Source organism: Sander vitreus, chromosome 7 (assembly GCF_031162955.1).
Source record: "Sander vitreus isolate 19-12246 chromosome 7, sanVit1, whole genome shotgun sequence".
NCBI lineage: Eukaryota > Metazoa > Chordata > Actinopteri > Perciformes > Percidae > Sander > Sander vitreus.
In genome coordinates, this window is record NC_135861.1 from 7581908 (window position 1) to 7595584 (window position 13677).

General features: G+C 39.7%; 1 protein-coding gene across 1 annotated transcript in view; it reads left to right on the plus strand.

The window, feature by feature from the left end:
- ctnnbl1 (catenin, beta like 1) overlaps positions 1-13677 on the plus strand; it is a 70770-nt gene that overhangs the window by 40920 nt on the left and 16173 nt on the right. The window contains exons 12-13 of the mRNA XM_078254377.1: positions 310-407; positions 5386-5466. Of these exons, the coding sequence (XP_078110503.1) occupies positions 310-407; positions 5386-5466 (179 nt within the window). The remainder of the gene's footprint in view (positions 1-309; positions 408-5385; positions 5467-13677) is intronic.

The following is a 13677-nucleotide window of genomic DNA, read 5'->3' on the forward strand; positions in this document are numbered from 1 at the left end:
CATAACAGTAGTGTGCTACTAAAGTACTAATGTGTTAATTAAAGCACATGCACCTGTTGGGTTTACTGAAAAACACAATGGGCTCTTTCATGAGGTGGTCTCATGTAGGAGGCTTCCGTGCTGTATGTGTTTGTCTAAAAGAGCAAGAGAGGCACTCAGTGATTCCACGAAGAAGGAAATATGTGTTTGTAAAGATCTAATTAGAATAAACATTTCATAAAACTAAGCTGTTGAAAACATGTTTGAAGATACTGTCCCGGTGATATAAACAAGGAAGCTTTAGCCTTACTTTTCACTTCCTTTCCTTAGAACACGTCTGCTCCATCATCGCCTCCATGCTGAGAAATCTCAAGTCCCAACAGAGAAGCAGACTCCTCAACAAGTTCACAGAGAACGACTGTGAGAAGGTTAGTTTTCGTCATCTTCCGGATGTTTCCCTCTTTTATCCTCCTTCCTTCTCTTTTTTTCTTCTTCCTGCTGTTCCACTGTTTTAGGTTGCCAGCGGATTGCTTCATCAGGGATGTCTAAGCCGAGGTGTTTGTATCCCGAACATCCATATGCTCTGGTTACAGGGTATCTGCAGTTACTTAAACTAGAACAGGTCTGACATTTCCTACATTTAAAGGCCCTTAAAACATACACTACCGGTCAAAAGTGTGGGGTCACTTAGAAATTTCCATTCCACTCCATTATAGACAGAATACCAGCTGAGATCAGTTGCATTGTTTTTTTTAATCAGGGCAGCAGTTTTCAGATTACATTATGTGTTTTAGTGCTGCACAATTAATCAAATTTTAATCACGATTTTGGCTTCCCACGATCAAATTCACGTGATCGAGCGATATTTAAAATGCTTCATTCAGTTCATAGAACACTCTGTATCAAAGTTTTTATTCTTCAAAAAGCTCCGTAAACCACTCCCTGATCATGAGCCAATCAGTTGTTCCCTGCACCGCGCAGCTTAGTTTAGATGTAGACAGTCACAGAGGACAGAGGTTTTTTTTTTATTTATTTATTTTTTATTCAGAATATAGAAATACAAACAAACAAGGCACAATCACAAATCCATCTCAAAAGCAGAGCTATTGCCTCAGGTCGAGCATATAAAACAAAACATAGGAGCTTATACCTTACAAAACAACATAAAGAATGATATAAAAGAAAATAAATAAAAAATAAATAAAGAGAAGGGGCTATCTCAAATTAAATTAAGAGTTTCAAATAAATCAATTCAAGGGCTTTTTTATCTTTAACCCGTTTCAATGACTTGCACAAAAGATTGAACTCATTCTTCCGATTGGATCAGGGAGGGTTTGGTCTTAAAATATCTACATTTATGTATAAAATGTTTTCCTAGCAGCACCAAGTTGTTCAAAATCTACCTTCTTATCTTCAACAAAAACACCAAACTTTCTATTCTTCACTGTCAGAGGTGGTATCTCAGTTTCCTGGTCTGTAACCAGCTCTGCAGATCGCTCCAGAAGGATTGCACCGACTCGCACAGAAAAAAAAAAAAACATGTTCTAAATTTTCAATTTCTTTTTCACAAAAAACAGTTATTAGTATCAAAATTGGATCTTAGTCTTAAAAATTTGTTTGTTGGGTAGATTTCATTTAAAATTTTGAAGTTGACCTCTTTTACCTTCGGGAGAAGAGGAAATGAGATGTAGCTTTTCCTTATTTTCTTAACCTTCTTAATTATAGAGCGTGGTCTAGACCTACTCTATCTGTAAAGTGTCCTGAGATAATTCCTGCTGTGATTTGACACTATAAATAAAATTGAATTGAATTACTCAAGTAAATCTAAAACAAGTCTTATGTTGTTGTGAATTGACCTTCCTTTCAGAAAACCTGATTGTGTCTCACCAGTGATGGTCGACATACCTCCCTTTAGCCCAGTAGCAACAGCTCCAGAGAGTAGCTTATCGTCAGTATTCAACAGTGTAATTGGTCTCAAATTATCTAAGATTCTCTTGTCTTTACCAGATTTAGGAATCAAAGTCATTAAACCTTGTTTCATAGATGACATCAGTTCTTTCTTCTCTATACATTCCCGAAACGCTTTAAATAGTAAATTTCTCACATCATTCCAAAAGAATTGATAAAAATTTGTTGTGAGCCCGGCCGTCCCCGGAGATTTGTTCAACTTCATCTTGAGAATAACTGAATCCAACTCCTCGATTGTCATATCTGACTCGCAAATATCTGTAAAGGGATCATCAATGCATGGGATAGCATTCTTGATTTTATCAAACAAATAATCAGCCTCTACACCAGAATCATTTGAGGAGTACAAGTTGGAGTAAAATGAGAACACTTCTTTATCTATACTTCTAAAATCTTTACTTTCTACCCCATTTATTATTAAACTAGTAATTGAGTTTCGCTGCTGTCTATTTTTTTTTCCAAACTACTAAAATATGAGGAGTTCTTTTCCCCTGCCTCGATCCATTTCGCTCTTGACCTAGTAAAGGCCCCCTGTGCTCTTTCAAGGTAAAGCTCATTTAACCGTACTTGTAACTCCATTAACTTGTTTTTCCCTTGATAATTTAGGTCCAAATTACTGCAACACTGGTTAATTTCCCGTAACAAATTACTTTCATATTGTCTTTTTTCCCTGTTTAATTCCAGAGGACAGAGTCACGTGAGGAAAATTCCACAACAGATAGCAGTCGGTCATAAGTCATCACGAGGTTTACCAGTTTACCAGTAAACGCAACATTTTGTCCCGTCTGTGTTGTTTTTCAGACAACAGCAGTGACCAGTGCTAGTTTGAGTCTTTTAGCTCATAGCTTTAGCGGCAGACTGTTGTACGCCCCGCTGTTGGAATCCTCTACAGTGAAATACAGTCACACTACACCGTTTAGCTGTCAGCATTTTAGCCGTGTTTAATCCAGTTACTACTGTAGCTAACGGTAGGCTAACGTTAGCTGCTGTGTAACGTGTTATTAGTGTTAACTAGCGTGACAAGCAGCGATGTTTCTGTTGACTGTAACGTCTGTTTTGAAGCATCAGAGCGCAACGCAGACATTTAAGTGGCACCGTAATCCGCGTTGCTATTTCGTCCGGTAGCTACCAGGCACCGGTTAACGTGCGCCGTTAACGTGAACAGAAAATTGCATTGCCTGTATCTTTTCACGGCAAACGCGCATGTTTGGAAAGCGGTCGCACAACAGCTGAAATGGCATACTCCTTACATAGTATACTTGTACTTCACTTCATAGTATCCTTCAACAAAGGAGGAATGTAGCACAATATGGATGTATTGGCAGGAATGTAGCACAATATGGATGTGAAAGCAGTTATAATTAGCATATGTGACAAAATTTGTTTTGGTTAAAATCAACAAATCGTGATAATTAATCGTGATGAATATATTGATCAAAAATAATCGTGATTATCATTTTGGCCATGATCGTGCCCTAATGTGTTTACATAATTGCAAAGGGTTCTCGATTGTTGTAGACAGAAGTGGCTGAAGAAACGCTTGAAATCCATGCTTTTTGGTCTAAACGTCATACCCAAATAAAAAGTGGTACAGCTCCCATATACTTTGACACTCTGGGGTGTGCCTGACATCATTGGAAAGGTGATTGATGTGGGTGTGTTTGTGTATTTGAGAAGTGTTTTATTTTGTACTTTATTGGCTTTTTTCTTTGCACTTTTCAAATGGAAATAAAAAAACGCACAGACATATCTGTAGAAAAAAAAAACATATAAAGTCCATTTTTGAGTATTTTGGCTTCTGTATTTGTTCTGTAGTAAGCTGAGACATGTGGCTAATGCCCTGTATTGTATGCCACCTGTCAGATGTGTTTACAGCAGTGTATTTTAATCATTTTACAGATGTATGACTTGGACGGAAATAAAAAACCTCCATTCTAGTCTCTGTAACTCTGTGTCAGTAAGGCCTAGAATCACCCTGACACTTTTAACAAAAACTTGAGACCGTTTCCTTTCCAATGATGTCAGGCACACCCCAGAGTGTCAAAGTATATGGGAGCTGTACCACTTTTGATTTGGGTATGTCATTTACACCAAAAAGCATGGAATTTCAAGCGTTTCTTCAGCCACTTCTGGGTACAACAGTTGAGAACCCTTTTGACATTATGTAAACACATAATGTAATCTGAAAACTGCTGCCCTGATTAAAAAAAACAATGCAACTGATCTCAGCTGGTATTCTGTCTGGAATGGAGTGGAATGGACATTTCTAAGTGACCCCAAACTTTTGACCGGTAGTGTATTTTTTCAATCAGAGTTCCTTACCATGGCTGTTGGGGTCTTACATGAACACAATATGTACTTCCAAAGTTAGAACAGTTTCAGTTTTCCTCTGCTGGTTTGAAGTGGCCCTAGCTTAGTTGGACAAATGTGATGACACACATTTCCCGCACCAATCAGCAACATTTGACTGATTTGAAAACCAGAATGTTGCGAGAATTTCCGGACTATGCTGTTACCCCTACTCACTCTCTTCATGCACGTGTTTATCAAGGCCACATTTGGCTGGAACAAATAACTGGCTAAAACGTGGTTATCATAAAGTCACTATATCTAAGTATGTATCATTCTAATCTTATTTTTTGGCAGAGGGAAGAGGCAGACATTTGCATGGCTGGTTAAATATATCAGTTTCACATCCAGGCCACTCAGCCAGTGACTGCACTTCTCTGTACCTGTGTATACGAAGTTCTGCCACATGTTACAAAACTTGAGAAAGTGAATAAAATATCAAGCCTGACACCTCCGCTGCAACATTTCTTTCTGTTAACTCCCACAATTCCCCTCAGTCATGCAAAGATTATCACATATTTAGTGTGTTGCTAAGGGCCGTTTTAATAGGACTCATGGCTTTTGATGCGGAAAACTGTCGTGCATATCGAACGCCGACGTCTTTTTCACCACTAAGTCATCTTTGACTCTCATTTACATCATCCACGTACTCGGTTATTTGTTCATTTTACGGAGATGTATAATGTCTTTGACTATATGTTAATACAACAAATAAGAATCTTAAAATGTTCACCTTTGCTTGTCTTTGTTGTCTTCTTGATAAACCCTCCCCGTAACAATCTAAGAGGTTGGCAGCAAACTGTCTCGAAGCAATCGTGAATGCTTTTGTGAAGAAAATGAAGATATCAGTTGAACAGTTGAAATATTGCTCCATGAACATATCGGGAGTGGACAATGCATATGTATTATTAAGTCATAAAATCACATTTATGAAATAATTTTTGGTTCTATATATTTATCCTAAATTGCATTTTTTATATCTGCCCTCCAAGTGTCATCTTGTTCTGTCTCTTCTTTGTGCTCTCTCCCTCCTCTCTCATATTTCTCTCACTTTCTCTCTCTGTCCACCTCCTTTCATTCTCTCTCCAGGTTGATCGACTGATGGAGATGCATTTTAAGTACCTGGAGGCTGTTCAACAGGCGGACAAGAGGATTGAAGGAGAGAAACACGTAAGCATCTCTCCCTTTCCTTCCATCCATTTCTCCCATCCTCTCACCCTCCCTCCTCCTCTCTGTGCTGTGTCGTTTACACTAGCTTTACATCAGGCAGCTTGCTGGATGGATGTATTCACCTGAACCATTGAGGTTTTCAGCGTTACTCAAATGAAATGCCACCCAAGAGTGGTTATGTTCTACAGTATGTTTTTGGTGTTTTATTATCAACGAATGAACCCGACCAGCAGTTTGATCCAGAACTGACTGTAGCCTGAGAAGTCCTCGTCCAAACCTGACACATACCTCCACACGCCATAGACCAGAATGGCAAAATCAGCACCACTCCATTACTGGTAGTATTAATAACAGTAGGCCCTGTAAACCTAATGACTGGCATCAGCATCAATGAGTTTCTTCCAAAGAGTTAAATTAAATTTCAATTCCACTTGAGGTAATTCCTTCATAAGTCAGTGACAGACAATATTAGAACAGCTTTTAATCTTTATAAACATTTCATATTAATGTATTGTTTTGGTCCAGCTCCTTTGTTGTGGTTGCTGCTGTACAATGACATTCATCATTTAACAGTTTACCTTTACCGTTTATCAGGTAAAACCAGACCAGTCTTCAGTGATTGTTTGTTTGCATTGTGCTGAGATTAGTATCGAGTATATGACTCAGTCTGGCAGAGGGTCTTCTTTACTGTGTTTGTGTCAGAGTGGGCTACAGCTACAGAGACCATGGGGATATTTACTTTGGCTTTGTGGCTTTTTAGGTGCTCAGCAGCTTAAATGCGTTTGCTTTTTCCAAAGGACTGCGCAGATGGTTTGCGCCCCTGTTTGGTCTCTTACAATATGTACTTTAGGGCATTCCTGCTTAGAAAAGCACAATATGGGAGGTGAGAATGGAAATGTATAGAACTGTCGGCTGCAGCGGATGAATCACTGCTGACTGACTACTGCGGCAGAAGAAGTTGTGTCTGAAATTAAAAGCAGGTGTAAAATCTGCTGCTCTGTTTTATCTGACACATACGGAGTGTGAGAGGCTATAAACAGGTGGAAACATGGAGTGACAGATACGGACAGAGACAGGCATATTCAAAGACGCATTACAAAGTTATTTTACCAGAGCTCTCAGTTCGGGACCACAACCCAAGACAAAGGAACAGCACTGCAACAGTCTGTTCTTTTCCACACGTCTTCACCTTTCTGTTTCCCGTCGGCACCTCCTCTCTTTTTTCTCCTGACTTTTAATGACTTCCAGTCCAGTGAGATATGATTAAAGCAGCTGATAATGGTAATTACAGAAACAATATCTAGTCAAAGAATGTTGAAAAGTTTTAACAGATTTTTCGTAACAGATCAGTGATCTTTTTGTTGGCATTCCTATGCGGAGTGTTTGCACTCTTGAAGTTCCACAAGTGTCTTTTTCTCTTTTCTCAGTATTCCAAGTGCAGCAGCAGAAAACAATTTCTTTTGCATTCTGTTACTTTCCAGCGCAACACGCATCAAAACATTTTGGCATCAGGTCTTATTTACTTCACTTTGTGCAAATTGGAGTAACTGCGACTGAGCTCATTGACAAATGTAGTCTATAAGCTGGACGACTTGACATTACCGCCTGTTCAGACCGAGACCATTGCCGTGTTAAATAACTCATTCGTTAAACTGAAGGAGGTAAACAACGGAATTGAGTTATCCGTGTTACAAAGTAATCTTTGGAATGTTTCCGCACATACTTGAATGGCCAGTGCGGTGTATTGCAGGATGAAGTCACATTGCACTGCGGCAAAAGTTGAACTCTTAACCCAAAGATGGTTTAAATATGGTGATGTTCCACTCCACTCGATCAGGAGATTGAGATCGACAGACAGACAGACACTGATCAGTGTTTTCATCATCATAATCTTTATTCGTTTTAATGAGTCCTGGTCCTCACTGTAATGTAATTAAGTCTAGTATTGAGTCATCCAGTCTTGCAAGCAGGGTTTAATTCAAACAACTGCATAAACGCCATAACAAAAGTGGCGATAACACTCTCACTTGACTCCAAACTTGTAATTATCACTAGTATTATGACATATTCAAGAGAAAATAAAGAAATTAATTTTTGTTTTTGTTTAGGAGCTCATCATGTGTCTAATCTTTCTACAAAATCTTTTTTTAAAACCTCAAATCAACCAGCTGAGAAACAAATTCAGCAGGAACGATTACCTTCCATTACAATAGTCTACTGACAGAAAAAAACACGGACTCCAGTGGAATCCCATCCCCACATCGTGGTTTTCTTTATCGCCAACTAGATGGAAAAAATAATAATAATAATAATCAAATTGCATTATAGATGTTCAGATATCAAACACAATCCCTGTTGTTATAAAGGGTTTGGATGTGCGATCAAAAGGTTGTCTATTTATGGGAGATAAGATGTGCAGTTCCACACACTGTCACATCCAAAACCCTGAAAGAAGAGACAAAAAAAAATCACAATCCTGCTGATCACAATATGACAGTTTACAGAGCAATGGGAAGCTTGATAGCTGTGTGTGTGTGTGTGTGTGTGTGTGTGTGTGTGTGTGTGTGTGTGTGTGTGTGTGTGTGTGTGTGTGTGTGTGTGTGTGTGTGTGTGTGTGTGTGTGTGTGTGTGTGTGTGTGTGTGTGTGGAGCTGTGGTCCAGATGGATGGAGGGATACAGATAGAAGATAAGTAGCCGGGCAGGGGATAATGACTTCAACAGAGAGAGAAAGAGCATCCCGTCCTCAGAAAGGGGGGAAGGCAGGTGGAGATACTGTAAATATCAGAACAGGAAGTGCAGCTAAAAGGAGAGGATTGGAAGGTTAAAAGGGGGAAATGGAGAACTGGAAAAAGGTAAAGCGAAAGAGGAAATGATGAATCGGGGACAGTAGTGGGTGGAGACAGATAAGTGTGAGATTCCTATCTAAAGATGACAGAAGATTAATTTCACAGACCGTTATCGTGGTGGGATTGCCAAGAAAAGGCCAGGCAGTTTGACATTTTCTCTCCCGCCCTCTTTTTTTCTCTCCTTTTCACTCTACCTGTCTTCGTCTGTCGCTCTCCCGTCTCTTCCTCCAGGATGGCGAAAGCATGACTTTATGATACCCCGGTCATAAGAAACCTTGTCTGGGTATGCCACTATCTTTTGAAGCCACACTGTTGGCCTTCCCCAGTTCAGAGCCACACTGTGAGCCAGGCACACATGGGGCACAGAGTGGTAAAACACCTACATGCGGCACAACAACAATATTCTATTTATTATATTACAACAAAAAAACGGCTGTTGAAAATAAGTTGGAATATCTTATTATCCTTTTACCACGTTCAACTCTCTGACGGCTAGCACTAGTAAAAGTTACATGAATATGAACATGTTATCATGTGTTATTAACATGTATCAATAGATTAAAGTTTTTTTTCTGCTAAACATCATCATTTTACAGCATAACAGCGGCTAAAATGCCTGCATGGATATTACATTCATATTGCAAACCTCTTTGAAAGAATTAAGAATTAAGAATTAGACCAATCTGAAAAATAGGCAAGACAAAACCAACAATTTGGTTGAATCAACCAAATCAACCAAGTCACAGTAAGTGCAAAAAATACACTACCGGTCAAAAGTTTGGGGTCACTTTTCCATTTCCAAATTTCCATTCCACTCCATTATAGACAGAATACCAGCTGATCTGAGTGGGTGGCTGATCTTTAATGCAATATCTACATTGTCCATTATCAGCAACCATTCATCCAATGCTCCAAAGGCACATTCTGTTTACTAATCTGATATCATTTTAAAAGGCTAACTGAGAAAACATTACAATTATGTAAGCACATAATAGGGGCTTTCCGACCGGAGGGATTTTTGCAGTTCTTAGAACACTTTTTTCGTCGTGTTCCGACAGGAAAAATGTGGGGATTTTTAAGTTCCTCTGGCCACAGTAGCGTACTTTTTTAACTCCTACTTCAGAGCAGGGTCTTTTCCCTTTTCCTAGGTGTACTTGATTGGTCGAACTTATAAGTCACGCCCATTGCCAACTCAGAACTTACAGACAGAGCAACAACGGGACATTTTAAACAATTTTCACCATCTTATTCATCATTAAATTCACTTCTGACAACGTTTTAGGCGAGAAATGAACTGTTTAGATTTCGAATATAGGCAGTCTTGCGAAAACTGATGCTGAATTGACAATTTGCTTAAAAGTTTTCGGAGTTGAGAACCTCCATGAAGTGAGGCGACAGCCAGCAAGCGCCTGCCCCGGCCGCTAGCTCGTCGCTCGGCCAGTCATGCTCAGACACCTCGCTGTGAGCTGGAGGTCTCTCAGACCGCTCTCGTAAATAAGACGCTTTATGTCCATCACATGTCCATCATAAGATTAATGGGAACCTGTGGTTAACTGTCTTTTCGGAGTTAAATTCCACAAGCGTGTCCTGCGGCTCGCCGGCTGTCACACACACACACATACACACACACACACATGTCCACAGCGCAGCAGCAGGCAGAGGCGGGGTCTGTTCCGAGTATAATAAAGCCCCGTCTGTGTTGAGCAAAACAATACGTGAATTACTACGAGAATGGACGGAATGCAGAACTCGGAAAAGTGGACTGATGCGCAGGTGCAGGCACTGCAGGCCACGTACGGCCTCCTCCATGCTGCTTTGTTGTTGTATGTGGCGCTATGGTCTAGTGACGATGCTATAAAGACCGTTGCCGTGCTTGCGCCACTCCCTTAACCCTCCTACCAGTCTCTATGGCCACTTGGCCAGTGGGAATGCAAACGGAAAAAAAGATTTTGGGGGAGAGTAGTTCTTAGAACTGCTTAGAAGTGTACTTTTCCTCTAAAAAGTACAAGTACTATCCGGTCGGAAAGCACCTACTGTAATCTGAAAACTGCTGCCCTGGTTAAAAAAAACAATGCAACTGATCTCAGCTGGTATTCTGTCTGTAATGGAGTGGAATGGAAATTTCTAAGTGACCCCAAATTTTTGACCGGTAGTGTACATATGCAGAATAATCTCATATTTAAAATAGAATTTAATACATATTGCTGCATTAGTGCTTAGGAAAAATGACAGGTGGTGCTCGAAAATTCTTGTGAGCCTTTTTTTTTTTTTGGAGGGTGGAGCTCGTATGAAATGGAATGGTTTCAGGGTTACATCTTTCATGTGAGCGTACTGACTTTCAGGAGCAAAAAAAAGTTGAATTCAACCCTAAAGAACCTGTGCTTTGTTACCCTAAATTGGGCTAAAATTAAAGTGATTGTCATCTCATGAAGCTTTTAAAAAAAAAACAAGAAAAAAAAAAACTTTTTTTTATATTATATTACATGTTTTTAACTAGATCTGAGGTCGGATAATGTTTTGCATTGACACAATTTATTTAAGGATTGTTTTAAATTGTTCATGCTTGTTTGTGGATGGATTTCTTTTTTATTGTCTTGTATTGGGTCTAAAATGACACTGATGCAACGTATTAAAGATTGGGTTTCTTTCCCCGTGTGGCCCACTAGATTGCACAGAAGGCTGCTGTTCCATTCCTACCGTTACAACTCTTAATACTGAAATCACCCAGATGATACTTTAACTCACAATCACGAATTGCAGCTTCCACCAAATGTCAAATTATGTTAAATAAGGTGATAAAGACGCCGAAACCCAGTTCTGTCCAGCGCCTCAGCTGAATCGGCTGCCGTCAGCAGCAGCCTTTTATCTCTCTCTACCATGCCTTTTGGTTTCCCCTAGTTAAGCCTGTTCTTAAGGGGCGGTAAGCAAAATGTTTTTCCTCTGCAACATATTATCCACAGATTTCTCAGGAGGATAGCAAAGGAAAAAGCTGCTGCTGCTTTTTCTCCCAGTCTCCAGCCCAGTCCCTTTTTAATAAGCTGCTTATTTTCCTCCCACCTTGGTATCTCCTCTCTTTCTAGCCTTCTGATTTTCTCCTTCTTGCCCTTAAAGCTGCTTTTTTCATCCTTCTCATTTTTCCCCTTCTCTTCTTTTCTTTCATCTTTCTTCTTTTGTACTACCCCCCAACATTCATCACTTCTCCTCCCTCTTCTCTTAAGTGCCGTGTTTTTCTCTCCCCATGTGGTCTCCTTTATTTTCTTATCCTCTTTTTGTTGCATCTTACCCGTTACCTGTTTTTACTTGCTTGTAGGCCGCTCAGTTACACCTTTTTTTTCTTTGCGTCTTTTTTCTGCATATTTTCATATTTCCTCATCCTCTATTTGTCTTATCCTTCCCTCCATCATATCCTCACACTTTCTCCCTGTCCTTCCTTCCTTCCTTCCTTCCTTCCTTCCTTATTCAAAACCTCTCCCCTGCTCTCAGGTTGTTGGTAACAGCTCTTGGAGATAGATGAGGCTCAGCAAAACATGGCCGAGGCGACCTCGATACTGTAAAATGCCTGAGTGCATTTTCCTAGCACCCAAGAACCCAGTTACTCTGTGTGTGTGTGTGTGTGTGTGTGTGTGTGTGTGTGTGTGTGTGTGTGTGTGTGTGTGTGCGTCTTTGTGTGTGTCCGTGTGTTTCCTGTACTGGGTTGTAGCAAGAGTGTATAGCAGAAATGGTCTGGTTTAGCATTGCTGACAGTAGACATTTTAACACCAGTCTATGTTAAGTTGGAATTGGTTTTGCACCTGGATGTTATATATTTAGTTTTTAGTCTCTCTCTCTCTCGCTGTCCTCCCCCTTCGTCCTCAGTGAACTTTTTTTGTCACATCATTCTTGTCTTCCCTTCATAATTGCATCTTCCCTCAATCTCCCTCATTTATCACTCCTTCCCCATTCATAACATTTTTTGAGGATGAAGGAGTGGAACACAGCAGCGCTGAGAAATGTTCTGCTCTGCACACAGTCATGTTTGGACTGGTTTATTTTAACTTCAGAGCTTTTACCTTTTTAAGTCCAGTCTGGTTATACATTCTTACATTTCACCACAAATGCCTCCAGATGCCTGAAAATGTCTCCGTCCTCTGTTTAAAGAACTGTAAAGGGGTTCATTTAACCTATTTTCTATTCATTATGTTTACAATAGAACTTATTTTTAACGGCTAATACGTTTTCGAGGAAACTGCAACATTCTTTGCAATACAGGGGACCTAACGAAAGACAGGAATGCATTGTGCTTTCATAATGGTTCCCTTTTTAAACAGCGTAAAGCCAATTCTTGTGACCCGTTGTGATTTGGGTTTGATAGCATTTTATCCAATCTGAATCCAGAACTCAATTCATTGTAAAACACATTTTCGTACCAAAGATGCTACATAGTAAAATATTGTACATATTATTTGAAATTGGGAAATACAGTATGTATCTGGTACATTGTAATAACAGTAGCCTATTGACTGGCATAACTTATTTTTCACAAGCAACTTTCTCAAATACTAAAGGTCCTGATTTAGAACTTTATTGATATGGTATGAAATACAATTTAACTGGCAGAATGCGACTCCTGAACGTGACATGACGTGATCAGCTAGATCATATTACTAAAGAAGATGTATCATTCGGTTTGTGTTGTGGGAACCAGACAGTCACTCACCGTTGTACAGTGGTGCATACAGTATATTTGGCTGAGTACAGACACCAGCTGCAGAGAAAGCATTTTTAACCTGAAAACAGGCATGTTTTTTTGAAGTTACTCACAGAATTAACGTTAATTAGCAACAGCTGATTTGACGCTAGCGACATTTGACATCGAAACCGACTGCACCGGCTTAAAATGAGAAGCTGCTAGCTGAATGTTTTGTTCACTACTCTGCTAATAAGACAGGAGAGATAAAAGATTTGATGACAGTTTGTTACCGCGGGAACTCAGCAACTTTCTAGTTTGACAGTCCAGGTATCAACCCCGTGTCACTGAATCTGAAACCGTTTCAACAAAACTTGAACATGATAACCTTAATGGAGATCTCATTTGTATTAGACTGCATTAGCATGAATCTCTCATTTATGCCACCTATCCAAGTTTTCTAGTGCGGCATCTTCTTCACCTCCTTGAAAACTTAAAAGATGGTAAGAACCGTGTTTTTTTGTGCCTGGGGATGTGTTTTCCTCAACAGACACAATGGGCAACAATGAGCCCATTTCACGCTGGAAAACTTACTTTGACAAGCCACACATAAGTGAGATTTATGTTTTATCTTTATCTGTTTTGAAACCGCATTTTTTGTTTTTACAATAGTTTCCTTTAGGATTTGTTTTTTTAGCA